Source organism: Eubalaena glacialis, chromosome 10 (genome assembly GCF_028564815.1).
Source record: "Eubalaena glacialis isolate mEubGla1 chromosome 10, mEubGla1.1.hap2.+ XY, whole genome shotgun sequence".
NCBI lineage: Eukaryota > Metazoa > Chordata > Mammalia > Artiodactyla > Balaenidae > Eubalaena > Eubalaena glacialis.
The window spans coordinates 66,066,397-66,091,240 of record NC_083725.1 but is presented as its reverse complement, the minus strand read 5'-3'; the positions used below and the strand labels follow the sequence as shown (position 1 = coordinate 66,091,240).

The 24,844-nt window shown below is 52.1% G+C and overlaps 1 protein-coding gene and 1 pseudogene across 3 annotated transcripts in view; one reads left to right on the top strand and one right to left on the bottom strand.

Annotated features, from left to right (window-relative positions):
* Window positions 1-24,844, top strand: part of MYO7A (myosin VIIA) — an 83,939-nt gene that overhangs the window by 53,402 nt on the left and 5,693 nt on the right. For 2 of the 3 annotated variants that reach the window (XM_061202823.1, XM_061202822.1), the window contains exons 30-42: window positions 10,455-10,625; window positions 12,927-13,044; window positions 13,800-13,926; window positions 15,110-15,279; window positions 16,184-16,374; window positions 17,069-17,193; window positions 17,896-18,053; window positions 19,070-19,223; window positions 20,400-20,555; window positions 21,107-21,212; window positions 22,919-23,032; window positions 24,112-24,199; window positions 24,379-24,485. In XM_061202823.1, the coding sequence (XP_061058806.1) occupies window positions 10,455-10,625; window positions 12,927-13,044; window positions 13,800-13,926; window positions 15,110-15,279; window positions 16,184-16,374; window positions 17,069-17,193; window positions 17,896-18,053; window positions 19,070-19,223; window positions 20,400-20,555; window positions 21,107-21,212; window positions 22,919-23,032; window positions 24,112-24,199; window positions 24,379-24,485 (1,785 nt within the window). Of the gene's footprint in view, window positions 1-10,454; window positions 10,626-12,926; window positions 13,045-13,799; window positions 13,927-14,995; window positions 15,280-16,183; window positions 16,375-17,068; window positions 17,194-17,895; window positions 18,054-19,069; window positions 19,224-20,399; window positions 20,556-21,106; window positions 21,213-22,918; window positions 23,033-24,111; window positions 24,200-24,378; window positions 24,486-24,844 lie in introns of all 3 variants that reach the window. The other variant, XM_061202821.1, reaches the window with a different exon arrangement.
* Window positions 4,189-5,137, bottom strand: LOC133099258 (ester hydrolase C11orf54 homolog; annotated as a pseudogene).

The window sequence follows — 24,844 nt, the reverse complement described above, 5'->3', positions numbered from 1 at the left end:
GTAGTTTTGGGTTTGCATTTCCCGTGAGGTTTTGATTTAGCAGTGTATATATGTACAAGGTTGTTTTAAGTTGCTGGTCTCTTTCCCACCTAGAGAAGTTCCTTTAACATTTGTTGTAAAGCTGGTTTGGTGGTGCTGAATTCTCTTAGCTTTTGCTTGTCTGTAAAGTTTTTGAGTTCTCTGTTGAATCTGAATGAGAACTCTGCTGGGTAGAGTATTCTTTTTTTTTTTATATATAAATTTATTTATTTTATTTATTTATTTTTGGTTGTGTTGGGTCTTCGTTGCTGCACGTGGGCTTTCTCTAGTTGCGGTGAGCGGGGGCTACTCTTCATTGCAGTGCGCAGGCTTCTCATTGCGGTGGCTTCTCTTGTTGTGGAGCATGGGCTCTAGGCACGCGGGCTTCAGTAGGTGTGGCACACAGGCTCAGTAGTTGTGGCACGCAGGCTCTAGAGTACAGGCTCAGTAGTTGTGGCTCACAGGCTTAGTTGCTCTGAGGCATGTGAAATCTTCCTAGACCAGGGCTCGAACCCGTGTCCCCTGCATTGGTAGGTGGATTCTTAACCACTGCATCACCAGGGAAGTCCCAAAATAGAGTATTCTTGGTTGTAGGTTCTTCCCTTTCATCACTTTAAATATATCATGCTACTCCCTTCTGGCCTACAGAGTTTCTGCTGAAAATTCAGCTGATAACCTTATGGGGATTCCCTGGTATGTTGTTTGTTGTTTTTCCCTTGTTGTTTTTAATATTTTTCTTTGTCTTTAATTCTTGTTGTTTTGATTAATATGTGTCTCAGCATGTTCCTCCTTGGGTTTATCCTGCATGGGATTCTCTGTGCTTCCTGGACTTCAGTGAGTTTTTCCTTTCTCATGTTAGGCAAGTTTTCAGCTATAACATCTTCAAACATTTTCTCAGGCCCTTCCTCTTTCTCTTCTCCTTCTGGGACCCCCATAATGTGAATGTTCATGTGTTTAATATTGTCCCAGAGGTTTCTGAGACTGTCCTCATTTCTTTTCGTTCTTTTTTCTTTATTATGTTCTGTGACAGTGATTTCCACCACTCTGTCTTCCAGCTCTCTTATCCTTTCTTCTGCCTCATTTATTCTGCTGTTGATTCCTTCTAGAATATTTTTCATTTCAGTTACTGTATTGTTCATCTCTATTTGTTCTTTAAATCTTCTAGCTCCTTGGGTTTTTTAAATAAATAAATAAATTTATTTGTTTATTTATCTATCTATCTATCTATTAATTAATTAATTTATTTATCGCTGCATTGGGTCTCTGTTGCTGCTCACAGGCTTTCTCTAGTTGCGGCGAGCCAGGGCTACTCTTTGTTGCAGCGATCCGGGGCTACTCTTTGTTGCAGCACGCAGGCTTCTCATTGCGGTGGCTTCTCTTATTGAGGAGCACAGGCTCTAGGCTCGCGGACTTCAGTAGTTGTGGCATGCAGGCTCAGTAGTTGCACCTTGCAGGCTCTAGAGCACAGGCTCAGTAGTTGTGGCGCATGGGCTTAGTTGCTCCACGGCATGCAGGATCTTCCCGGACCAGGGATTGAATCTGTGTCCCCTGCATTGGCAGGCAGATTCTTAACTGCTGCACCACCAGCGAAGTCCGTAGCTCCTTGTTAAACATTTCTTGTATCTTCTCGATTTGTGCCTCCACTCTTTTTTTGAGATTTTGGATCATCTTTACTATCATTACTCTGAATTCTTTTTCAGATAGATTGCCTATCTCCTCGTCATTTAGTTGTTCTTGTGGTTTTTATCTTGTTCCTTCATTTGCAACATATTTCTCTGTCAACTAATTTTGTCTGACTTTCTGTGTTTGGGGTCTCCTTTCCACAGGCTGCAGGATCATAGTTCCTCTTGTTTCTGGTGTCTGCTCCCTGGTGGGTGAGGTTGGTCCAGCGACTTGGGTAGGCTTCCTGGTGGGAGGGATTGGTGCCTGCTCTCTTGTGGGTGGAGCTGTATCTTGTCCCTCTGATGGGCAGGGCTGTGTCAAGGGGTGTGTTTTGAGGTGGTTGTGAGCTCAGTGTGACTTCAGGCAGCCTGTCTTCTGATGGGTGGGGCTGTGTCCTTATCTTGGGGGTTGTTTGGACTGAGACTATCCAGCTCTCAAGCCGGGTCTTGGTGCTGAAATGCGCACCTCTGGAAGATCTCACTGTGATCAGTATTCCCTGGGCCTTCAGTGTCCTAGCCTTCACAGTGAGTGATAGTTGACCTTCGCATCCCCAGGAGACCCTCTAAGACCCCTAGGTAGATATAATCCAGGTTTCTATCAGGTACTGCTTTGTGCTGGGTCCCAGTGCACGTGAGACCTTGTGTGCACCCTCCAAGAGTGGAGTCTCCATTTCCCCCAGCCCTGTGGAGCTCCTGCCCTCAAGCCCTGCTGGCCTTCGGGGCTAAATGCTCTGGGGGTTCTTCTGCCCAATGCCAGACTCTCAGACTGTCTTGGAGGGCTATTTTATGTGGGAACGTCCATGTGTTGCCTGCGTGGGTTTAATATTTTTTGGTGTGAGGGTTGTTTTTAGTATAGATATCTGCCACTTCTTTCCTCAGTGTATTCTGGCCATTAGCACCTTTATAGGAGGTATGACTGATGTTGTGGTGACCATAGCCTGTACTGGATATTGAGTAGAGCATCCCCTTTGCTCTGTGGTTGTCACTGCCCTGTCAGAGATGCGCTCTGCTCCCTAGTTGTTGGAGTAGAGGCCCCCAGATCTGCTTCTTAGCTGTGTTTCTGATGTGCACTGTGAGGTAGGCAGGATTGGAGCCCCCCCACTGGGAAGGAAGCCACTGAGTTTTCCTCCTCTGGAGCTGTTCACTTGTGGGTGTGCTCTGTTGTGTCACCTTTCACCTGTTGTGCGAGCTCTCAGATTACACTGTCATTGGCACTGCTCTCAGCCCCACCTTAAATGTGGGTATGCCAGCAATCGGCCCTGGTGTCTCTCATATGTTGTTTTTACCAGGCCACCAGCATAGATCTACTGAAGTCAGGTCCTAGGATTGCAGTAGTCATGGATCTGGACCCACTGTGGATGCTATGGGGGCAGCTCCAACTCTAGGCTGGCCCAACCCCCATGTGTATGTGCCCACAAAGTCTACAGCTGCTAAAGCTAGACCTGCCTTGGCTGCAGGAGCACTCATTGTCCATTCAGATGTTCTGTAGGCGCTGACTTTAAAAGGCCAGTCACGGGGGTGTCAATTCATGGTTTGCGCAGCTGTGCAGAGAGATTTCAGCTTTTCTTTCTTAGTTGCATGTCCCCTGGGGCTCAGCTGTGGTTTCAGCCCCACCTCTGCGTGTGGGCCACCCACAGAGGTCTGCTCCCGAGGCTGCCCTGGAGCACATGAGTCTGCCCCGGTGGCAATGGGCGCGTGGGGGAGCCAGCAGTCACGGTCACAGGAGAGCTGGCCCCAGCGGGGACCCTTCTTAGTGCCCAGGGAGGCAGGGGCTGGCACATGGGGAGAGAGGCTGCAATGGCAGCTCCGCCCCTTATGCATCACTTAACTATGGCTCTTTGCTTCTGTGGCAGTCCAAGTTTCCTCCACAAGCATTCCCGCTTGCGGACTTCCTCACTTCCACCCCCTCAGGCTGTCTCCTCACAGCCAACAGCAGTCCTCTCCTGGGTCTGCTCTCCAAACCCCATGTTCCAGCACTCAGCCTCTGTGCACACTAGTGGACACCTGTCTCAGGCTGGGGCGCACAGGGCTGTGGCACAGACCATCTGTGTAGGTCTCACTCTGTCCTGCTTGGCTGTTGGCACTCTCTTCCAATAGCCCATGAATTCCCTTCTGTCCCAGTTCATGTCCCTGTCTATGAGGGGGCTTCCCCGGATGTGGGACCCTCTCCTCTCCTTCAGCTCCCCCCGACCCAGGGGTGCCATTCCCATCCCACTTCCTCTCCTTTTCTTTTTCCCTTTTTCTTTCTTTCATCCTACCTGGTTACACGGGGATCTTTCTTGTCCTCTTAGGTATCTGAGGTCCTCTGCTAGTGTTCAGCTGGTGCTCTGTGAGAATTGTTCCATTTGTAGATGTATTCTTGATGCGTTTGTGGGGAGAGATGAATTCCACGTCCTCCTACTCCTCTGCCATCTTGCTGACCCCTTTGGATTTTGTATTACTATCCATTAATGAGTTAATCAATCAATTAACCTTAATTATTTCTTCTTCTAAATGAGTATCAGTTGATTTAATCTCGCCCAAAAGAATGGGTCTCTTTTGGTTGGTCAATGCAATAGAGAAACTCTGCAGGTAACTTGGATACCCAAGTTATTCCACTATATCTGGGGTGGTGTCATAATTGTAGTGTCCACCTTTTCCATGATGACTGAAACAACGAGTGTGCTCCAACCTCAAATCAAACCCTGGGTCTCTGGAGACAAAAACCAGCAGACAGACCAAAGGAGCCTTCATCTCATAAAAATGCAACAATTTATTCACATCTTCATCAGAGTTCAATGGGCAGGAAGACAATTCTGTGGGCATAATGTGTGTCTTCACTTTTCTCTTCTGAATCACGAAAGTACCTCCCATCCCCACAGGCTTATCTCCATAATGTTTTTCAAGAGTCTGTCTCATACAAGTCACAAAGTTAAGTTTTCCAGTTCTTCTTTTGGCTTTCATCTCAATGACCTTTCCAGGTTGGCCCTCACTGGCAAAAAGATTAGCCAGTAATGCACACCCCAAATCATGATATTCTCACTGTATTTCTCTAGTAGGCACCCTCCACCTTCAGGGTTAACACGAGCAAATTAACTTCAATACACAGGAGGTTTGTGTTCACTTTCTGTTTGAACAACTGACATAAACTCAGAATTGAATCCAAGAGTCTGAAATGGGCCTGCTCCTGCTCTAAGAATAAAAGCTCTGGGAAGTTGGATTTCTTTTGCAATCTTATTTAGGTTATAAACTTTTTTTTTGATTTACAAGAGGCAATAAGTAAGGCACACCTCCTACTTCTGCAATTCTAGTTTTCCCACAGATGCCTTTTACAGGAAAGGTAAATGGTCCTTAGTCAAATCAGGGCACTCAACTATAGAGACCTGGACATCAGCAAAGTTATCCTTTAACACCTTCTGCAGAACTCCAACAAGCTCCTCTAGACTTGACAGATGAAAAGAATACTCAGCACAAGCCATCTTCCTTCTTCCTTAGGTGTGAATGAAACAAGAGGGAAGGGGGCAGGGCACAACCTTTAAAAGAATGGTGGTTTTTATTCTTCAGTTTGTTAATGTGGTGTATCACACTGATTGATTTGCGGATATTGAAAAATCCTTGCATCCCTGGGATCAATCCCACTTGATCGTGGTGTATGATCCTTTTAATGTTGGATTCGGATTGCTAGTATTTTGTTGAGGATTTTTGCATCTGTGTTCATCAGTGATATTGCACTTTTTTTGTGTGGTATTTTTTGAATAGTTTCAGAAGGATAGGTGTTAACTCTTCTCTAAATGTTTGATAGAATTCACTGTGAAGCTATCAGGTCCTGGACTTTTGTTTGTTGGGAGTTGTTAAATCACAGTTTCAATTTCAGTACTTGTGATTGGTCTGTTCATATTTTCTGTTTCTTCCTGGTTCAGTTTTGGGAGACTGTACTTTTCTAAGAATTTGTCCATTTCCTCTAGCTTGTCCATTTTATCAGCATATAGTTGCTTGTAGTCGTCTCTTATGATCCTTTGTATTTCTGTGGTATTGCTGTAACTTCTTTTTCATTTCTAATTTTATTGAGACCTCTCCCTTTTTTCCTTGATGAGTCTGGCTAATGGTTTATCAATTTTTTATCTTCTCAAAGAACCATCTTTTTGTTTCATCGATCTTTTCTATTATTTTTCATCTCTATTTCATTTATTTCTGCTCTGATCTTTATGATTTCTTTCCTTCTACTAACTTTAGGTTTTGTTTGTTCTTCTTTCTCTAGTTGCTTTAGGTTTTAGTTTAGGTTGTTTATTTGAGATTTTTCTTGTTTCCTGAGGTAAGATTGTGTTGCTTTAAACTTCCCTCTTAGAAAAGTTTTTGCTGCATCCCATAGGTTTTGGGTCATCATGTTTTCATTTTCATTTGTCTCTAGGAATTTTTTGATTTCCTCTTTGATTTCTTCAGTGATCCATTGGTTGTTTAGTAGCATATTGTTTAGCCTCCATGTGTTTGTGTTTTTTACAGTTTTTTTTCCTTGTAGTTGATTTCTAATCTCATAGCATTGTGGTCAGAAAAGATGCTTGATGTGATTTCAGTTTTCTTAAATTTATCAAGGCTTGCTTTATGGCACAGCATGTGATCTATCCTGGAGAATGTTCCATGGGCATTTGAGATGAATGTGTATTCTGCTGCTTTTGGTTGGAATGCTCTATAAATATCAATTAAGTCCACCTGGTCTAATGTATCATTTAAGGCTTGTGTTTCCTTATTGATTTTCTGTCTGGATGATCTGTCCATTGATATAAGTGGGGTGTTAAAGTCCCCCACTATTATTGTGTTACTGTTGGTTCCTCCTTTTATGGCTATTAGCATTTGCCTTATATATTGAGGTGCTCCTATGTTAGGTGCATATATATTTACAGTTGTTTTATCTTCTTCTTGGATTGCTCCCATGATCATTATGTAGTGTCCACCTTTGTCTCTTGTAACCATCTGTCTTTATTTTAAAGTCTATTTTGTCTGATATGGATATTGCTACTCCAGCTTTCTTTCGATTTCCATTTGCATGGAATATCTTTTTCCATCCCCTCACTTTCAGTCTGTATGTGTCCCTAGATCTGAAGGGGGTCTCTTGTTGACAGCATGTATATAGGTCTTGTTTTTGTATCCATTCAGCTAGTGTATGTCTTTTGGTTCATTTGCATTTAAGGTAATTTGATTCATTTGCATTTAAGGTAATTACTGATATGTATGTTCTTATTGCCATTTTGTTCATTGTTTTGGGATTGTTTTGTAGTTCTCTCTTCTTCCCTTCCTCTTTTTTCCTCTTTTGATTTGATGACTAGTGTTGTGTTTGGATTCTTTTTTCTTTTTTGTGGGTATCTCTATTGTAGATTTTTGGTTTGTGGTTACCATGAGGTTTTGATATAGCTGTCCATATATATACAAGATTGTTTTAAGTTGTTGGTCTCTTAATTTCAAATGTGTTTCCAACATCCTGCATTTGTACCCTCTTCTCACAATTGTTGGTTTTGATAACATATTTGTGTGTGGATGGTTTCCCACCTTTACTGTATGTTTGCCTTTATCAGTGAGCTCTCCCACTTGTAATTTTCTTACTTCTAGTTGTGGGCTTTTCTTTTCTGCCTAGAGAAGTGCCTTTAGCATTTGTTGTAAAGCTGGTTTGGTGGTGCTGAATTCTCTTAGCTTTTGCTTCTCTGTAAAGCTTTTGATTTCTCCATCAAATCTGAATGAGAGCCTTGCTGGGTAGAGTATTCTTGGTTGTAGTTTTTTCCCTTTCATCAATTTAAATATATCGTGCCACTCCCTTCTGGTCTGCTGAAAACTCAGCTGATAACGTTATGGGGATTCCCTTGTATGTTATGTTTTGCTTTTCCCTTGCTGCTTTTAATATTTTCTTTTTGTCTTCAATTTTTGTCAGTTTGATTAATATGTATCTCAGCGTGTTCCTCCTTGGGTTTATCCTGTATGGGACTCTCTGCGCTTCTTGGATTAGGTGACTGTTTCCTTTCCCATGTTAGAGAAGTTTTCAGCTATTATCTCTTCAAATATTTTCTCAGGTCCTTTCTCTCTCTCTTCTCCTTCTGGGACCCCTGTAATGTGATTGTTGGTGCACTTAATGTTGTCCCAGAGGTCTCTTAAACTGTCCTCATTTCTTTTTCTTAATAAATTTTATTTATTTATTTATTTATTTATTTTTGGCTGTGTTGGGTCTTCGTTGCTGTGCGCAGGCTTTTCTCTGGTTGCGGCGAGCAGGGGTTACTCTTCGTTGTGGTGCTCGGGCTTCTCATTGTGGTGGTTTCTCTTGTGGAGCACGGGCTCTAGGCACACAGGCTTCAGTAGTTGTGGCACATGGGCTTAGTTGCTCTGTGGCATGTGGCATCTTCCTGGACCAGGGCTCAAACCTGTGTCCCCTGCATTGGCAGGTGGATTCTTAACCACTGTGCCACCAGGAAAGCCCTGTCCTCATTTGTTTTCTCTTTATTCTGTTCTGTGGCAGTGATTTCCACCACTCTGTCTTCCAGCTCACTTATCCTTTCTTCTGCCTCATTTATTCTGCTATTGATTCCTTCTAGAGTATTTTTCATTTCAGTTTTTGTATTGTTCACCTCTGTTTGTTTGTTCTTTAGTTCTTCTAGGTCTTTGTTAAACATTTCTTTTATCTTCTCAATCTTTGCCTCCATTCTTTTTCCAACATCTTGGATCATCTTTACCATCATTACTCTGAATTCTTTTTCAGGTAGATTGCCTATCTCCACTTCACTTAGTTGTTCTTCTGGGGTTTTATCTTGTTCCTTCATCTAGAACATATTCCTCTGCTGTCTCATTTTGTCTAACTTTCTGTGTTTATGGTCCCACAGCCTGCAGAATTTTAGTTCCTCTTGCTTCTGGTGTCTGCCGCTGATGCATGAGGCTGGTCTAAGAGGCTTCCTGGTGGGAGGGACTGGTTCCTGCCCACTGGTAGGTGGAGCTGGGTGTTGTCCCTCTGGTGATCAGGGCCATGTCAAGGGGTGTGTTTACAGGCAGCTGTGGGCTCAGGAAGACTTTAAGCATCCTGTCTGCTGATGAGTGGGGCTGTGTTCCTGCCCTTCTGGTTGTTCGGCCTGAGACGTCCCAGCATTAGAGCCTTCGAGCTGTTGGGTGGGCCAGGTCTTAGTGTCAAAATGGTAGCCTCCAGGACAGCTCATGCCAATGAGTACCCTGTACCTCCACCACAAGTGTCCTTGTTTCCGCAGTGAGCCACAACCACCCCCCGTCTCCCCAGGAGACCCTCTAAGACCTGCAGGTAGGTCTGTCCCAGGCTCCTATGGAGTCACTACTTTGCCCTGGGTCCCCATGCATGTGAAATCTTGTGTGTGCCCTCCAAGACTGCAGTCTCTCTCTCCCCCAGTCCTGTGGAGTTCCTGTGATCAAGCCCAGCTGGCCTTCAAAGCCAAGTGCTCCAGGGGCTCCTCTTCCCATTGCCAGACCCCCAGACTGGGGAGCCTGACATGGGGCTCAGAACTCTCACTCCTTTGAGAGAACTGCTGCGATATGATTATTTTCCAGTTTGTGGGTTGCCCACCTGGCTGGCATGGGATTTGATTGTATTGCGAATGCACCCCTCCTACTGTCTTGTTGTGGCTTCTTCTTTGTCTTTGGAAGTAGAATATCTTTTTTGGTAGGTTCCAGTCCTTTTTTGTCGATGGTTGTTCAGCAGTTAGTTGTGATTTTGGTGTTTTTGTGAGATGAGGTGAGCTCAGGTCCTTCCACTCCACCATCTTGTTTGTGCATCTTGCTGTATTGTTAGTTAGTCTAGAAACTCTGCTCTAAAGGAGTAAGAGATCCACTCGTTTAGAGCAGAGTTTACAAATGTGTATCCTTTTATCTCCTGAGGACAGGATTGATGTGGTTGCTTTGTTTTCGATGGTGATGATGGTTTTCATGACACTTACGGTTCTGTTGGTTATTATGATGGAGGAATGAGGATGGAGATGATGGAAATAAGGGATGATGGTGGAGGCAGTGATGGTGTAGGTGGTGGTGAGGGTAGTGATGATGATGATGGTGCTGCTGATGGTGGTGTTGGTGTTCGTAATGGTGGTGATGATAATAGTGGTGGTTTTGGTGCTGGCGAGCTGATATTCAAGCAGAATGTATTAGTACAGCCATATCAGTTGCTAAAATTCCAAAATACTTTGAACTAGTTGGAAAACATCTACTGCCTTTAAGGTGCCCAAGACCCTTTCTCTATTGCCCCTGCTGCCATAGCCCTGGGCAGCCCCAGGCAGGCATCACTGGGGCTGCCATGCACCAGCCTCAGACAGAAAAGGGGCAAATGCTCAGTGCCCATCTGGCTCTCTGCAACCTCTGCATTATAGCTCACTGGTTGTTCAACACCTTGACTGTCCCCAGGGGGTGTAGTGATGGTGATGGAGGTAGTGATGCACCCCGTTCCTCTGATAGTCTCCAGCGGTACCCAGGTCCCCCATTCTCCAGGGCAGGCATTTCTCATCAGGCTGAGAAGATAGTGGCTGACCCATTACCAATGGGCTGGCTGGTCCCTCTGGGTCAGCTCATGTGCCCCTGGGCAGAGTCCAGCTCTGTGCTGGTGCTGAGGAAACCCAGGAGCAGGTGAGTGTGGCCCTGCCCTTGGGGTGCTCATGGCTCCACCAAGCAGACAGGAGGTCCTGGTGAGTCAGGGAGAGCACAGGGTCCCAAAGGCAAGGGTCTGAAAGCTACAGGATGCAGGGCCTAGGGGCTTTGGTGGCCCGGAATGGCTTCCCAGAGCGTGTGTGAATGAGATCTCCCCGCACCTAGGAGGATGACTTGGCCGAGCTGGCCTCCCAGCAGTACTTTGTGGACTACGGCTCCGAGATGATCCTGGAGCGCCTGCTGAACCTCGTGCCCACCTACATCCCTGACCGCGAGATCACGCCCCTGAGGACGCTGGAGAAGTGGGCCCAGCTGGCCATTGCTGCCCACAAGAAGGTCAGAGGGCTGGGGTTTTGAAGAAGGGGCTTTCTGATGACCTGGCTGAAGGGTAAGGACCTGAGAAATCAAAGAGGTCACAGCTCTTACCTGACATCTGTCTGTCCATGGGGCTGGGAGGACAGGATGGCACCCTTGACCTCCTGGCTCCCAGCAGCCTTTCTCCACCATGGATATCAGTTCACTTGTGTTTTCTGCTCTCTACTCTGCACTGGGTGCCAGGGACACAGAGATGGATCAAATCTAGCCCCATGGCCTCATGAGGGAAACCATGGGTCCATGGGCACTGGGGGTCCCAGCTCCTGGCCTCCCACCAATGCTTATTAGCGCTGCAGCTCAGGAGAGTTGGTGCATGCTGGAGGAGCTTCTAGGAAGTGCAACTCCTTTCCCCTAAAAGAGCTCTGGCCCAACTTCCTGCCTGGGGAATTTGAGGTACTGGCCCCCTCTGCCTCTTGTTTGAGGCCCCAGGCCCATAACCAGCCCTGAGTAGCTCCCTTCTAAGCTAAGAGACCCGCTCCAAGTAGAGCAGGGGTGCCCTGGTGGGGGTGGTGGGGGACCTTGGCTGCTGGAGGGGACCCACGGGCCTCCCCATCTCCAAGCCCTGGTTGTATAAGAGCATAATCCTCTTTGCACACAAGTTGCCAAGGGCTCCAAGATCAGTGTGTCTCAACCCCTATGCCACGTGGCCTCTTCCTTAACCCAGGAGCCCCATGTGTCTCCTCCTGAGCTCTTTGCCTTCCCTTGAGCTGCCCACAAGTCTCCACCTATACCCGAATGCTCCCTGCACCCCCTGTGCTTCTAGGCCTGGCTCACCCCCGAGGACCTCCCTGTCCTCAGCCCCCTCCAGGAGAGATGCATGTTCTCCCTCCCCCACTCTTTCTATCCTTGGCCACCTCCTCTCCCTCACCCCTCACACTTGGTTAGCTGCTGAAGCCCATCCATTCCACCTCCCAACAGCTCCAGCCTCCATCCCCACCTCCACTCTTCTGCCTTCCCTGGGTCCTCGGTGTCCGCTGCCAATGTGCATGTGGCACCTGGCATGTTCTGGGTTGGGTGCCATCATTCATGAATTCCCTTTGTTTTGGGTGCTTGCCATGTGCTGGGCACTGCACCAGGCCCTGGAGACACAGCTGCGAGTACAACAGATGTGCCCTCTGCCCTCTCAGAGCCCATGACTGAGCTCGTGGGTCTCCCCGCTGGACTGTAGTGCCCTGGCCTGTGCATCCCAGAGCCCTGGCCCAGGCCTCTTGTAGAGTGGACAGGTCCGAATTAGCATGATTATTAGGGTCAGAGGGGTAAAAACATTTTATTTTGAAATAATTTCAAACTTACGAAAAAGTTGCAAGTTAAAAAGCTAGGCCTGTTGTGTACAGTATACACTTCACCTAGACTCACCAGTTATTAACATTGTCCCACATTTGCTTTTATTTTCTCTGCACACATACATGTTATTATTTTTTCTGAGCCATTTGAGATTAGGTTGGAGATGCTGAGCCCCTTATCCCTGAATACTCACAGCTCTTGGGATGGCACTGCTTCCGGGCCCTCTTCGTGCATGGAAATGTGACAGCATAGGGGCTGGCACACACACACGTCTTCATCTATGTTTGTGTTCATAGATGATAAAAACCATGAGTTCATTCTGATCCCTCCAATTCTACTCCAATACCACCAAGTTCTTATTAAAGCTCAGCAGAATATTTTTAGATAATAAAACATCTGTGCATTAATTTCTTGCCAGGAGCATTGCATTCTTCCCCCAGCTGCTTGCCCACTCCAGGCTCCAACTCTTCTCTACCCTGCAGTCTTCCTAACTCCCAAGTTCACCTGTCAGTTTCCACTAAAAGACCAGCCTCGCAGTGGTGGCCTCCCCCATGGTTCTGGGTGCCCTGGCTCCTACTCACCGGTTTCCCACTCCCTCTTCTTGGTCAGGCCTGGCACCCCCGCCGGCCCCATCCTTAGCCACTCATGTTCCTGTTCCCCAAACGCCTTCGCTGATCCCTGCCCTTGTGCCTTGCACATGCGCCAGCTGGGATTGTGGGCTTTCTTGTCACTCTGCTGAATCGGGAGCTCCCTGAGGGGGGACCCATGTTTCTCTAGCAAGTCCTCACTGCTGTTGATGGAATCGGAGGAAGATGGGGTGACGGGAGGCTGTGGGCTGTGGGGGTGGGGTGAGGCCATGGTGTACACGAGGACATGGTGGCCTGGGGCCCACTTCTGACTTGGGGACAGGGACATTTGATTTCCAGACAGAGCTTGTGCCAAGTCTTTTGTCCCCTGTCCCTGTCTGTGCCCCTCCAGGGGATTTATGCCCAGAGGAGAACTGATGCCCAGAAGGTCAAAGAGGACGTGGTCAACTATGCCCGCTTCAAGTGGCCCTTGCTCTTCTCCAGGTTTTACGAAGCCTACAAGTTCTCAGGTACCCCTCAGCCCACCTGCCTCCCGTCCCTCCCTCAATGGCTCTGGTCTGTGGCAGAGGGAGGGGAATGGCCTGAGCCAGACTCCCCAGTCAGCCAGCCTCCTGCCCGCAGGGCTGCTTGGCCTCCAAGTCAATGTGCTGAGTGGGTCCTGCCTCCCTGCAGCCCAGGAGGGCTCCGTGGCACATAGTAGGTACTCAGCAACACACTGGGTCGAACAATTGACTGAGTATTGTGATCATTAAAGCACCTACTGTGTACAGAAGAGGGTGGCCCAGAGCACAGGCTGGGCCGAACCCGTGAAGCTGAGAGTAGATGCAGCCGACAAACCTGCACAGGCCACTTGCCTAGCCAACCTCGGGCCACTGGTACCAGGCACCTGCTCCATGCCAGGGCCTGTGCTGGTGGTGGCTTCACAGAACCATCAAATATCAGGTTCGAGGGAACATTGGGGCTCAGTTTGTCTGACTTCTCCCCATATCCCACCATACCACAGGGCAGAGACTTGTCCCAAGCTGCACAGACCAGTGGCAGGGATGCGGCTCCAACCCAGTTCCTTAATCCAACACTCTCTTCCCACCGCACCTGGGGTGTGGGCTTGTAGGGAGGTTGTGTTCTCTGAGCCTCAGTTTCCCCATCTGTAAAATGGACATCAATATACCCCGCCCTGGCCACCTCCCTGGTGGTTATGAGGATCGAGAAGGGCTGGGTCCAGCAGTGGGCAGGTGCCCTCTCAGTGCCTCTGTCTCTGCCCCAGGCCCCAGCCTCCCTAAGAACGACGTCATTGTGGCCGTCAACTGGACGGGCGTCTACTTCGTGGATGAGCAGGAGCAGGTGCTTCTGGAGCTGTCCTTCCCCGAGATCATGGCCGTGTCCAGCAGTAGGTTAGTCCAACCCCCACTCCCCGCTTTAGTGCAGGGCGGGGACTTGTCCAAAGCCGCATGAAGACCAGTGGCAGGGATGGGACTCAAACCCAGGGTCCTGATTCAGCACTTTCTGAAGTCAGGAGGGGCAGATGGAGACACAGGCAGACACACGGGGAAGGAGAGAGCTCCCGGGGCTTTTCTGCGGTCATGGGGACCTTTGAAGGAAACCTCACAGAGGACATCCCCAAGGTGCAGAGACACGCAGTGGCCTGTCCTGGTCGCATGTGACTGAGCAGCATGTGCTGCACCCTGCAGACCCCTCAGGCACCTTCCTCCCAATAGGGTGGGGGGGGCGGGTACTTACAACACATTCATGGCTGTTCTGAGATGGGCATGGGTGGTTAGGACAGTCAGGGATAATCGAGCGTGTACAAAAAGCTGGCCTGAGATTCAGGGCCCTGTGTGGGACTCACCTCCATGTCCTCATCTCTAAAATGGAGGTCTTAACTTTCCTTCAATACGGTGGTGAGGAATACACGCAATAATCGACGGGAGAGCTCTTTGTAAACTGAGAAGTGCAGGGCACATGGGAGCAACGTTGGGAGTGGGTCCTGGAATGGACTGGCGTTCCCAGCAGTGCCTCCTCCCCCCATCTGGGGCTTGTAGGAGTGTCTCTGGGCTGTGTCCGATGTGGGCCAGGGTTGGGTCATGTCCAGCTCTGACCAGGCACATGGGATGCAGTGGTGACAAGATAGTCCTTGTCCTCTTGCAGCTTCACTTGAGAGGGGAGATGAACATCGAATAAGCCATTTTAAAGTAGGGGCCAGTGTGCTGAGGGCTGTGGGAGGGCAGGGAGGGCTTCCTGGAGGCAGTGGTTTCTAGGCTGAGCCTTAAAGGGTGAGTAGGAATTAGACAACAAAGGGGAAGTGAGCTCCCCCTGCAGGCCTCCCAGGACCATGTGTGACTTTGGCCTGGCCGTGGCTGACTCAGGCTGAGCTGTGGCTGCCTGGGCCCCGTCTCACCCTGGCTGGGCCGGCCTCTTTCTGGCTGGGCCACATCTGACTGGGCTGGCCTTGGTCTCCTTCAGGGAGTGTCGTGTCTCGCTCTCGCTGGGCTGCTCTGACCTGGGCTGTGCTGCATCTCACTCGGGCTGGGCAGGACTGACCCCGACAGGGCCCTGTTCTCCGTGTTGGTCCTGCAGGGGAGCGAAACTGGTAGCCCCCAGCTTTACGCTGGCCACCATCAAGGGGGATGAGTACACCTTCACCTCCAGCAATGCTGAGGACATCCGTGACCTGGTGGTCACCTTCCTGGAGGGGCTCCGAAAGAGGTCTAAGTATGTGGTGGCCCTGCAGGACAACCCCAGCCCTGGTGAGTGGCTCCTGGCACGAGCTGCCAGTCCCCGGGTCAGGGTGTTAGGCAGATTACGTGCCCTGGCCTTGGCCTGGCGTTCAAGATGGCCTGTTACCCATTCTTCCCCAGACACCCTCGGTTCCAGCTGGACCAAATAGCTCAACCCTGTGCCTTCGATCTATGCCCTGTGGGGAACCTTCCTCCCCCTGGTCTTAAATACCTATTACTTGCCACCTTCTCCAGATGAGATCAGGGGTTCCTCCTCAGTGTTCCCCCAATACCCACCATCTTCAAATGAGGACAGTGATAACAGCTATGGACCGTGCATCCCTGGGCCTTTGAGGTCCTGAGCAGAGCGTGAGAAAGAGACGAAATGAACCCAGCCCTGCCCTCAGTGGGGAGGGGTGGGAGCAGACAGTGACCATCCCTGTGATAGTGCAGTGACCCGGGAAGCCCAGAGGCTGTGGGAGCCTGGGGTTCGGGGAGGACGTATGTGTGAGCAGAACGTTTGGGGCAGAGAGGAGAACCGAGCAGAGGCTGGAGAGAGCAGGTGTGTCTGGGAACTGCGGGTAGTTTGTTTCGGCTGGAATGGGCGAGATGAGGCGGGAGGGGCAAAAAGTGAGGCAGAAGAAGTCAGGAAGGCCATCTGCCAACAACAGGCCTGTGAGCATGTCGAGGAGTGTGGGATTCCTTTTAGGGCAGTGGGGAGCCACAGAAGGCTTCTGAGCAGGGAAGTGGCCCCCTCCGATGGCTGTCTGTGTTGGGGGTTGTGCAAGGTAGAGGCAGAGTGGCTGCTGAGCAGATATGGGACAGGGCCTCAGTTCCAGTGGGGAGGAGAGGCTTACAGGTCATCAACCCAGAGGTGTTCCAACCCAGCCTCTCTCTCTGCCCCCATGTGGCCCTGCTCACCCATGCCTTCCAGCGGGCGAGGAGTCAGGCTTCCTCAGCTTTGCCAAGGGGGACCTCATCATCCTGGACCATGACACAGGAGAGCAGGTCATGAACTCAGGCTGGGCCAATGGCATCAATGAGAGGACCAAGCAGCGTGGGGACTTCCCCACCGACTGCGTGTATGTCATGCCCACTGTCACCATGCCACCGCAGGAGATTGTGGTATGTGGCCCGGGGGTGGCAGATGCATGGGAGGCTCCCCTGGCCCCTCCTTATCTTTTTCCCACATAAAATGGAGTGAGGGATTATAGTAGATTCATGCTTTGCAGCTTCTGTGAAGATGATCTGGGGGTCTTATGGGACCATAAACTGAAAGTTGGGGGCAACTATCAAATGTACGCCAGGTGGAGAGGGACCTAGAAATTGCATCAGATGAGGAACTGCCCAGGGGTAGGGGATCAGAGAAGAGTGGCCTAGGGGATGGGGGCGGGGGTAGGGGCTTGCACTGTCCAGAAAGGCAGTGAGGGCAGAGCTGGGAAGTGAGGCCCTGCTTCCTCTGGAGCCCCTTGAGCCAGCACTGAGGACTCGGAGCCCAGCTTTCCAGGCAGCTCCTGAGCCAGGCTCTGCTGACGGGGCGGTTCTCACACTGCATCCGCTGCCTTGTCCAGGCTTTCTGACTGACCCAACCTGGTTCAGACACAGGGCACCAAGGGAAGGGTCTTAAGGCCAGCATGATGGAGGCAGTGGTAATGTCAGAGATCCCCCAGGAGGAAAGGTGTTCCCAGGGTCAGAATGGGGCACAGGGTCCACCCCCAGACCCACTTAAGAAGGCTCTGGGCTTTACCATGTTGATCCAGGGGCCTGGGGTGGAGATCCAGGGGCGCCTGACCTCAGCTCCCTGTCTCTCGGTCTCTAGGCCCTGGTCACCATGACCCCCGACCAGAGGCAGGACGTTATCCGGCTCTTGCAGCTGCGAACGGCAGAGCCTGAGGTGCGCGCCAAGCCCTACACGCTGGAGGAATTTTCCTACGACTACTTCAGGTGACGGGGGAAGGGGAGAGGGGGCCCCAGGACGGGGAGCTGCAGGCTTCTGCTACCCTCTGGGCTGCGTGGTGGGCTTGCTTTGTGGTGTCCCCGTCTGTGAGCAGGGCCTGGGTCAGAGGGAACCAGAGGGCACTTTCAGTCCGTCGAGATGACGCTTCTCATGTTGTGTCATCTTATCCTTCCTTCATTTAAGATACTGTGACTGCGCCCACCCCAGGTGGAGTCCTGGGCACTCCTGACTCAAGGCTGTACCTGCCTCACTGACTCACAGTCCTGGTGGGGAGACAGGCATGAGACCAGGCGGCTGTTATTCTGTGCGCCCAGTGTTGTGATGGAGATGCTGGGTCGGGGTGGAGATGGAGGCGAGGAGGCTTCGTGGAGGAAGTGGTGTCTGAGCTAAGCTGGGGTGGGGGCGGGGTGAGCCGGGTGGAGGAGCGCCACAGCTGGAGCAGAGCGAGCAGAGAGAAGCAGGGGCGAGCAGGCCGGGGAGGCGGACAGGGCTGCCGGGGCACAGCCAGCCTTGTTAGTATCTCCATCTGTCAGCTGAGAAAGTAAGGCCCCGGCAGGGCTGGTGACTCATCCCAGGTCACGCGGCGCAGCAGGGAAGCCGGTTCCCTGTGCTCTGCTTCCTACACGGGGCGGGATGGGGCTGGAGTCTCACAACCTGGCCGTCAGTGCGGACTGTCCCGTGCTGTGCAGGCCCCCACCCAAGCACACGCTGAGCCGCGTGATGGTGTCCAAGACCCGCGGCAAGGACCGGCTGTGGAGCCACACGCGGGAGCCGCTCAAGCAGGCGCTGCTGAAGAAGATCCTGGGCAGCGAGGAGCTCTCGCAGGAGGCCTGCATGGCCTTCATCGATATCCGCACCCTTAGGGGGTTGGGGGGGGACACGGAGGGTCAGGGAGGGGGCGCCTAGGGCAGGGGAGGGCTGGGCTGGGCCTGGCCTCTAGGGTTTTCGTCTAGACACTTACTTCCTTCTGAGGGGTGCAGCTGGGGCCTGGGCAGACGTGGGGGGATGCTGATGGAACGGCTCCCTCCGTGTGCCCGGCACCTTACAGCGTGCAGGGGGCTGCCTCACCCATTGTCTCCTTGCACCCTGTCATTTGGTTGACAGATGTATATCGTGCCATGTGCTGGGCCCGGCGTGGAGACACGGTGGTGAGCAGACCCAGTCCCTAGCCTCATGGTGCTCATAGTTGAGAGTGGACATGTGCTGATCGGGGTCAGTGCTGTGATGGGATGCGACAGCACATTGACCTGACTTGGCCTTGGAGGAGGGCAGGGAGGACTTCCTGGAGGAAATGATATCTAGGCTGGAGACTGGGTAGGCCTTGGCCAGTCAAAGGGGAGATGGGTGGGGAATGTTCTTGACAGAGGGAGCAGCATGTATAAAGGCCCCGAGGCAAAACAGAGCAGGGCTGTTTCAAGGGCAGAAATTAACTCAGCACAGCTAGAGGCTAGAGTTCAAGAAGGGAATCCCAAGATGTGGGCTGATGGATGAAAGTTTCCCAAGGCCTGTTAAGAAGCTTGGACTGTGTCCTGCAGTGCAGCCATGGGGAGCCACTGGGGCAGGGGGTGGCATGGTTAGATTTGTGATTTGGAAAGTTTATTCTGGTTGCTGTGAGGACTCTGGTAGTGGGGTTGGGGCCTGGAGCAGGATGGCCAGTGAGGAGGTGGCCAGAGGAGTTGAGGAGAGAGGGCGGGCAGTGGGCATGGAGAGCAGTGTGGGCAGATTATGCCCATTTCCTGGGTGAGTAGCCTGAGGCCCAGGACCACATGATCAGGGGTGGCAGACCCTGTTGGAGAGTGTGGCCGCCTGCCTCCCGGGCCATTGTTCCCCGATTGGCCACAGCCTTCCTTGACAGCTCCCCACCCGTGCTCAAGTACATGGGTGACTACCCGTCCAAGAGGATGCGCTCCGTCAATGAGCTCACAGACCAGATCTTCGAGGGTGCCCTGAAGGCTGAGCCCCTCAAGGACGAGGTGTACGTGCAGATCCTGAAGCAGCTGACTGACAACCACATCAGGTAAGCCGGGATGGTGGGAGGGTGAGGGGCAGGCCCCCACCCCTAGTGCTAACAGCTGAAGGTAATCGTAAAGGTCCTCCACCCACTGTGACGGGGAGCTCACTCCCTGCCGAGGCAGCAGCTGGCTCTGCCTGGGAACAGTCCTTCTTCACTCAGAGCAGGAAGCTGTCCTCAGGCCCCCTCATATCCTAGCTCTCCCTCAAGGCCCAAGGAAGAGGGTCCAGAACCAAGAGGTGGTGGCTGCGCCCTCAGAGTCTGTCCTCCCCCCAAGTTGAACAGCCCCAGCTCCTCCTAATTTCCTGCTGCTCTCTGCCTGAGCTTCCTCTGGATACCCCTCCCTAGCCCAGATGCCACTGTCTGCCTACAGGTGCATCTCATGAGCAATTGTCCCATCCCTGGCTCAGGCTGAGCTGGCTGTCAGTCAGAAGCTCTGGCTAAAAACTCTCATGGGCTAGAGGTGTTGGACCCCAGAGGGTGTCACCGCCTCCCTGATGGCCCAGACCATGGCAGGAGGGGGAAGTCAGGCACATGCTCATCTCAGAGCCTGAGAGAAGCCCCACCCTCTCCCTTTATTCCCAGACTTCCAACTCCCTCCCCAGCTGTGTCACTCTCTACATCTCTTATACAAGTCCACTATTGGACCATACATCAGATCTTTTCGCACATTCTGTGCCCACAGCCAGGAAAACCTTTCCTCTCCTTTGCATATCAGAATTTGCCTCAGTCTTCAAAGCCTAGATCAAATGCCACCTCCTCCTAGAAGCCCTCCAGGCTTCCCTCCTGCCAGACCGAAGGAGCTCAGAGTAGTGCCTGAGGGAGTCCTGGGGCTGGTCTAACGTAGTGCTACTCAAATAATAGACGAGTTAAAGAGCTGCTTCCATCATAGGAAAGTCTTTCTAAGAAAAAAAAAATCTTAGCCAGAGTGCTTGGTGACACAGCTGATTTTTTTTCTGACACAAGCACCTTACCTCCACCTGACTAGTAAGTGTGCGGCCTGGGGTGGGGGTGGCAGACCAGACTTTGAGTAGCACTAATGGGATCAGGCTGTCAGGGGGGTGGGTCCGTGTGGGTCCTCAGACAGGGGTGGGGATGAGGGCAGGCATGTGCTGCTGTGGTGAGCAGCTGAGGCGTATTGGCCCGCGGTGGCCCTGCTGGACACCACACCTCTTCCTGCAGGTACAGTGAGGAGCGGGGCTGGGAGCTGCTCTGGCTGTGCACAGGGCTCTTCCCGCCCAGCAACATCCTCCTGCCGCATGTGCAGCGCTTCCTGCAGTCCCGCAAGCCCTGCCCACTCGCCATCGACTGCCTGCAGCGGCTCCAGAAAGCCCTGAGGTAGAGCAGGGGCTGCAAGGGGCAGAGGGGGCAGTGGGCATAGTGCGTGGCGGCAGGCACTGGGATGGGCTTCCAGCCACCCTGGCTTGCGAGACGAGTCCCTTGGGGATGCTGAGGTCCTGACCCATCTTTGGGGTTGGGACCCATCTTCAGGGTCCCACAGCTGCCAGGTAGACAAAGGTGGCAGTGCCCAGTACCCATTCTGGACAGTTTGTGAGTCTGGTTGCTCAGAAAGCTATTTTCTCATACCTTCAAGTCTGCTGGGGAGGCAGACACCTGGGCTGCACTCCGTACTCTGCAAAGCCCACTTGTACCCTTTGCTTCATTCGGTCCCCTCCACATCCCTACTTGGTGGGTACCATTATCATCTCATTTTACAGATGAGGAACTAGAGGCTTGAGTGTTTGTCACCTGGTAGGAAGTGGTGGATGGGGATTAGGACTGGGGTTGCCTGTCTCCAAAGTTCCCTCTGCTCTCTGCTCCCCGTGGCCCCAGGAATCTGCTGCCTCCTGACTTGGCCCCCTTCCCCCTCCCCCTCCCCTGGTTTTCAGAAACGGGTCCCGGAAGTACCCCCCGCACCTGGTGGAGGTGGAGGCCATCCAGCACAAAACCACCCAGATTTTCCACAAGGTCTACTTTCCCGATGACACAGACGAGGTGAGGGATTCTGGCTTCTTGGTCTGTGGGTGCCCCTGAAGGACCAGGCTCCCTCGGGGACACGGGGCAGCCCTGATGTCCCTTCCTCACCACCCCCACTTTTGCCCCCATCCTCCTGCCCCTCAGTGGAGTCGGGGCTCAGTCAAGAGGCCATAGACTCCTCGGGTCAGGAGCCCTTGGGTTCCTGGGTCAGCCTCTCACTTCCTTGATCAGCTTCCTTGAGAAGGTCACCCCTCCCTCTCTCTGAGGAGCCTCTGCTTTGGAAGAAACGTGCTTTCTCTCTCTGAGCTGAGCTCTGTGTTGATGTCATCTCCCTGATGCCAGCTCTGTTCCTGGGCACAGTCCTGCCTGCTCCGCAGCCCAAGACCTCCCCCATTGCCCTGAGCCCACTCTCCTGCAGACTAACCCTTCCTTCCTTCTCACCTGACCTGAGTCCCCTCCACCGTGGTCCCCTGGGCAAAAGTCCTATTTGTCTTCTTGTCATGCCCATTTGGTCAGGCTGGCTCCTGATCTACACCCCCTGCTCCATCCCAGCACAGCATCTCATTCAGATAAACAAGACCAACATTGAAATTTTAGGTTTGAAAAGCAGTTTACTTTTTTTTTTTTTTAAGATTTGATTGATTGATTGATTGATTGCTATGTTGGGTCTTCGTTTCTGTGCTAGGGCTTTCCGTAGTTGCGGCAAGCGGGGGCCACTCTTCATCGCGGTGTGCGGGCCTCTCACTACCGCGGCCTCTCTTGTTGCGGAGCACAGGCTCCAGACGCGCAGGCTCAGCAGTTGTGGCTCACGGGCCTAGTTGCTCCGCGGCACGTGGGATCCTCCCAGACCAGGGCGCGAACCCGTGTCCCGTGCATTAGCAGGCAGACTCCCAACCACTGCACCACCAGGGGAAGCCCTGAAAAGCAGTTTAAAAACTTGTCTAGAGACTAGGGACTCAGAAATACCACTATAGGATTCTAGTCACAAGCACAGAAAAACTTCCTAAAATCTTTTCCTGTCCCCTGTGGAAGGTTACATGGAGCATCCCCCCACCCCCCAAATCGCACTCCTCCCTCATCTAAGCTTCCCCAGACTCTCCTATCCCTCTCAACCCCAGTCTGGGCTGCTTCCCGGCTCTTGACTCCTCACCCTTTCTGGAGTTTGCTTTCTCCTTCCTCTGGTTTCTCTCCTTCCAATCACCTTGTCCCTTCTGTGCTCCCTTGGCCTCTGCCATCACTCATGCTTGTACAGCTGGGCCCAGGACCCTGGAGGCCAAGGCTTAGTCCCGCTTGAAGGGTTGGTAAGGGCACGATCTGGGAAGACCCAGACAGGAGTTGCTTTTCCTTTTTTAAAAAAAATTTATTTATTTATTTTTAATTGAAGTTTAGTTCATGTACAATATTATATGAGTGTCAGCTGTACAACACAGTGATTCACAATTTTTAAAGGTGGTATTCCACTTATAATTACTATAAAATATTGGCTATATTCCCTGTGTTGTGCAGTATATCCTTGTAGTTTATTTATTTTATACATAGTAGGTTTTATACTTCTTCCTTTTCTTAAGCATGGTGCCCAGCTCTGGGGAAGCCCCCTCAGAAGGAGGGTGTCTTGCATGGGAGGGGGCTCCGTCTAGCTGGAGGCACAGCCACGGGGATGCGAGAGGCCCTGGGAGAGGCCCTGCCAGAGCCAAGCAAGTGCTCCCTGCCACCCCTTCCCCCAGGCCTTCGAGGTGGAGTCCAGCACTAAGGCCAAGGACTTCTGCCAGAACATCGCTGCCCGGCTGCTCCTCAAGTCCTCCGAGGGATTCAGCCTCTTTGTCAAAATTGCAGATAAGGTGGGTTGGGGGGGCCATTGATTGCTTATCTGCCTGCTCTTGGTCTGTCTCATGGGAAATTTGCTGGCGCCCTGGGAGCTCACGGGGCAGCGGGGCTGGGGACAGAGAGAAGGAGGGACGGGGAGAGGAAGAGGCGCTCTTGCGCATGGCATCTGATCGTGCCCGTCTCTTTCCTACGTCCCTGCAATGGCCCCCTTACGTGCAGCAGCTATACCTAAATCTCTCTCCTCTGAGGCATTGCACAGCCTGGCCACAGACCTCTTGGGAGCGCTCTGTGCTCTGGACACACTAGGCTCCTCACCCTGCCCCAATACACGTGTACTTTCCGGAGCTGATTTGACTGGTCCCTCAGCTGCCAGGCTGAGGTCAATTCACCTCTGAAAAAGCCCTTGAAGGGAGGATGACTATCCCCACCTAATAGACCACAAAACCTGGACTCAGAAGTGTTAAGTGACTTATCTCAGGTCCCACAGCAGGGACTCAGATCCAGGTAGGTCTGACTCTGAAGCACAGGCCCCTGCCTTCACCCCACATTGCCTCCCCCGCCCCATTTATGTCCATGGGCGTCACAGGCCCAGCTTGAAAGCCCCTTCCCATGGGGGGCTTCCCTGACCCTTGCAGGCAGGTCAGGTGCTCTCCCCTGTCGCTCACCCACAGTGCCCTGTGCATCCATGCCCGTCTCCTCACTTCATGTCTGTCCCGGTGCCAGACACTGTGACCCAGAGGTGATCTCAGTGAGGTCCTGGACCCAGGGGGGCTTAGAGCCTGTGGGAGGAGCAGGACACGGATACCAGAGAATGTCCAAAGCAGGGCCTGGGCCCCTTTCTCGGCCTTTTTTCCAGGGTCCTAGAGCAGCAATCAGTGACTCTTTGCTGAATGACTGAAGGGAGTCACTGTCACTGGACAGACACACTCAACAGGCACAGTCGGGGCAAGATGGGGTTGACACACGGACACCCGCTCTGGCTGCGAGCGGGAGTTCTGGAGAAGGGGCTGCCGGGGAGGCCTTGGGTGGCAAAGTCAGAAAACTCAGTATTGCTCAAATTAAAATGAGTGGACTAGAATGGCCATGTCCCTAGGTCATCAGCGTCCCTGAGAATGACTTCTTCTTCGACTTTGTGCGACACCTGACGGACTGGATAAAGAAAGCACGGCCCGTCAAGGATGGTAACGTGAGGCTGAGTCCTGGGATTATCTGAGGCCTGGGGCCGGCAGGTCCTGGCTCGGGGCCATACCTGAGGCCCACCTGGGTGGGGCCCGAGCTAGGCCTTCCTCCGGGGCTGGTGCTGGGCTGGACACCCTTCTGTGCTGGGATCTTCTGGGTGACCGACTGCCCTCTGCCGCAGGAATCGTGCCCTCGCTCACCTACCAAGTGTTCTTCATGAAGAAGCTGTGGACCACCACGGTGCCAGGGAAGGACCCTATGGCCGATTCCATCTTCCACTATTACCAGGTGAGCTGCCCAGAGCCCCTGTGCTGTGGCTGCCTGCTGTCCTTGCCAGGGGCGGAGCAACAGCATGGACCGGAAGCCATGCCTGCCGGGGTCTCCGGAGGCGGCCCGACCTCAGATCCTTCTCCTTCCCAACCCTCCAGCCCTTGGGCTGAGCTCTCAGGCCCTTCCCCTGGTGAGGGGCTATGCTCTGAATTTGGGGTTCTGCTGGTACACCTGGGTCTGTAAACGTTTTCCAGCAAAGGCATGGGCCTGCGGGAAGCCAGCAGGGTGGCTCACAGGCTGAGCCTCTATTATGTGTCTGGCAGTTTGTACTCATTCTGTCCTCCCAACAAACCCCAAGAAGGAGGCATGTTGTTCCC